At 36.8% G+C, this 3,502-nt stretch overlaps 1 protein-coding gene across 1 annotated transcript; it reads right to left on the bottom strand.

The window, feature by feature from the left end:
• Positions 1 to 1,018: 1,018 nt before the first annotated feature.
• Positions 1,019 to 3,147, bottom strand: LOC143257242 (cuticle protein 14-like). Its single transcript, XM_076515659.1, has 3 exons — positions 2,994 to 3,147; positions 2,422 to 2,523; positions 1,019 to 2,237 (listed from the first exon to the last, which is right to left on the bottom strand). The coding sequence occupies exons 1-3, from the start codon at positions 3,030 to 3,032 to the stop codon at positions 1,824 to 1,826; spliced, it is 555 nt and encodes a 184-aa protein (XP_076371774.1). The 5' UTR covers positions 3,033 to 3,147; the 3' UTR covers positions 1,019 to 1,823.
• Positions 3,148 to 3,502: the final 355 nt, after the last annotated feature.

Genomic DNA, 3,502 nt, shown 5'->3' with positions numbered 1-3,502 from the left:
GTTTGAACCGACATATGAAAAAAACATTGTCATATACAAATTTTACTTTCAACAAAAACATTTTGAAAAGCTACAAATAAATAATTACTTGTATCAGAGTCGATTATGTTTAAAAGATATTTTGATTTGTTTTTCTCGGTTACACAAATATTTTTCTTGATCATTATAGCATGATCTGTTATATTTTTTATCTCTGTACGACTGGTGGAAGAAACGGTCAGACCAGAAAACATTAGTATATTTTATTTTCAACTGTTGTCCAGAAGAGGACCAACTAATCAATAGCCCTCGCCGCCTCCAGACCGATTCTTGACTGCCAATATGACAACTGAAAGTGCAGAGCTAAACGACATTTTAGTGCCGGCCTTTTGACCTAAACAGTTATATTTTTTATTTGAAAAGGAAAATTTCTTGTACAGGTATTGTACTTCATATGCAGGACATTTGGAGTATACGTGACCTTGAAAGACTTTTATTGCGCTACGCGAATGTCGATATTAAATCCCACTTTTCGGTCAGACAGGAGTAACACAAGTGTTGGGGGGAAGTGTTGTTGACTAACTGCTTTATCTTTTCTCTATTAGCGATGACTGCCCTCATGCAAAAATTTGTGTAGATCTGTACTTGGATGTCAAAATAATCGTTCCTTGAAAGTTTTACCTTTTGATCGTTTAAGTGTCAATCAATAAAAAAATAACACATTAACGATTTCCCTGAGATCGTGACTTTCAACACTACTTAAATTTAAAATACAGCTAAAAATGAGAGAATATGACATGTAAGGAATTATGAATAACTTTTGACTACGATTAATAAAGAGAAAACCCATATACAGGGGTGTTTGAGTTAGTTATGAATCATGCCGAATACAAATAATTTACATGTGAACATTGCTGACAATGAAGGCACTCTATTAGGAATGAAGCTGTGTATGTTAGAAATATACAAGTTTGTATTAAGTTACGTTACATTCAATAAAATCTTACATTCTGTCCTCGCGAAATAACAAAGAGTAATATATCTTTTTTTTATTGAATCTTTATTCTTAATTTTTGACAATACTGCCGTTAGTACACAAACATTTACACACAAATATCCGATGTGAAATCCCACACATATAGCTGCCTCTCTGCAAACTAGTGTATATTTAAAGAAACATCATTAAAAACAGTTTACAACTAATTAACAAAATCTACTCTCGTAACCTTTACTACCTTCTGATCAAACGCAAACTAGTAGGCTTCCTCTGGCGGCAAACGATCTAAAAAAATGTACATTCGTAAAACAAGCAAAATCGTGTCGCGATTGAATTGCACGAGCCATAAAGCGGAGATCGAACCCTGCACCTTGAGGTGTACAGTTTTATAAACCTATTTAATGCCCATCTTCCCACGACTCTCGCTCCCTCAGTAAGTTTGGCACATTAAAAAAATTAACAAAGAAAATTATACACTTAAAAACATGTGATGGGACTCGAGCCGTAGATTTTTGGATCTACAGCCTGAAACGCTAACTCATTTGCCTCGCCTAGCCCACTTGTAAGAGAGAATATACCTTATTCTCTCACTAATCAGTGCAGTTCGTTCCACTCGTATTAAAACTGACAGTAAAGAATTATTGTGTACGAAATTTAAAAAATATGTAGTCCACCATTCTAACATGTTGTTTTACCTTACACTTCAACATTGACGTAACTAGTCAAGCACACGGATATACAAGATAAGAAAAAAGTAGTCGAACTATAGAACAGTTTACGTTATTTGTCATACGTGACAGCCGTACTTGAGGTCTTCCGATGTTTTCGAACTGAGGGGTTATTTGATTTACCAGAGATAACCGCCATAGTTGTAGTAGGGTGCAGCACCCAAGTGGGCACGACCATAGTAGCCAAGACCGTGAACATAGTTATAAGCTGTTGGGTGGGCCACATGGGCTGGAGCAGGGGCAGCAGCGTAGGTAAGAGCAGGGGCAGCAGCAGCGTACGTGATTGGAGCGACCACAGCCTTGTTGATGGAGGTGTTAGCAGGGTCCTTTGGCTCCACGCCGGGTTCGTTGGATTGGATGTTGGTACGGAAGCCAGCGGCATCAGCCACGTAGTTAACGAGACGGACACGGCCGTCAGCGTCTCTTAAACCGTAAGAACCGACCTTGTTCCCGTAAGCATCGCCGGATTCTCTACGGAAAGTGCTTCCGGAAGTGTGACCCTCGTTGTATCCAAAGTGGTAATTTCCGACATTCTGTACGGATAAAAAAAATTAAAACAAGATAAAAAGTTTATTCAAGATACACGAGAGAAGATCAAATTAAAACTACATTTGTAAATATATATATACCTTCATTAGCATAAGAGATAGCGTGATTAATATCAGAGTAGTTCGACCACTGATAACCTAGAAACTGTTTGTATGTAGAGTCACTTACATCTTGGTTACGGAACTGGGTGCTTCCACCAGCTTCAAGATAATGAGGAGAGTAAATCAAACCAGCCTGGGTGGCGGCAACAAGAGCACACAAGATGAGGATCTGTAAAGTATAAGAACAGTTAGAGTAGGGTAAATGAAGACCTGTAGAGTATTAGAACAGTTAGTGTAGGGTAAATGAGAATCTGTAAAGTATTAGAACAGTTAGAGTAGGGTAAATGAGGACTTGCAAAGTATTAGAACAGTTAGAGTAGGGTAAATAAGGACTTGCAAAGTATTAGAACAGTTACAGTAGGGTAAAGGAACATTTAAAGTGTATGAACAAATGCTACGAACAAGTTTTTGTTTACATTAAGCTTAATATATTAAATTTAAAGTTATACTAAATTTGAGAACAAAACATAATCTCATGACGATGTGTCATAAATAGTTTGTTTTAATTTATTTTCCTACAAATTTAATTAAAGTAACATTTTAAAGTTATAAAAAAGAGGAAATTTGAAATAAACGAACAAATCTGAAGGATTTACATATTAATTTACTGGATTTCTGTCTCTCTCTTTTGGTTTTTACCTTCATGGTAGATTGGGTTCCTAGTGTCGGAGTGATCATGTTTCCAAAAATCTCTCGCTTTTATAGTTGCTATAGAGACAAAGAAACAGACGCGGTGATGACGTGCGGACAATAGAGTGTCGACCTTGAGGAGATCAGAATACACGTATTCGACCTTGTAAACACCTGTACTCGGTGCGTGATCTTGTCTGTAATGGAAGGTTAACTGCACCTTCGCTCGGTCTTTGAAAGTCCTTGGAAATTCGTAGTTTACGAAGATCGCACAACGAACAAAAGAAGGAAAGAGAAGTGATAGACCCTCCCTAACACATCACGTCCTCTCACTGTTGTAGTTCTTTTTTTTAATTCTGTTCTATATCTAGGGTGACCTTAAGTTAGGATTTACCAGTTTCATATAAACCAGTATATTTAACCTTGGTCTACTTTAAACTATTCTTAAACCGAATTACACACGAACTAAGAAGTGATTGTTTTGGTTTGGTTTGTTTAACAACAAAAGAAATCTTACA

This window comes from Tachypleus tridentatus, chromosome 7 (assembly GCF_004210375.1).
Source record: "Tachypleus tridentatus isolate NWPU-2018 chromosome 7, ASM421037v1, whole genome shotgun sequence".
NCBI classification, from domain to species: Eukaryota; Metazoa; Arthropoda; class Merostomata; order Xiphosura; family Limulidae; genus Tachypleus; species Tachypleus tridentatus.
Note: the sequence above shows the minus strand (reverse complement) of the source record. Positions and strands in the feature narration are given on the sequence as shown.

What these genes read in the sequence shown, in the direction of transcription:
- LOC143257242 (XM_076515659.1), bottom strand. Translation starts at nt 3,032, where the DNA reads ATGATCACTCCGACACTAGGAACCCAATCTACCATGAAG. An exon ending in GAACCCAATCTACCATGAAG is followed by an intron (nt 2,524 to 2,993) that starts GTAAAAACCAAA and finishes TATACTTTACAG; the next exon opens with ATCCTCATCTTGTGTGCTCT. An exon ending in CCCAGTTCCGTAACCAAGAT is followed by an intron (nt 2,238 to 2,421) that starts GTAAGTGACTCT and finishes TTATCCGTACAG; the next exon opens with AATGTCGGAAATTACCACTT.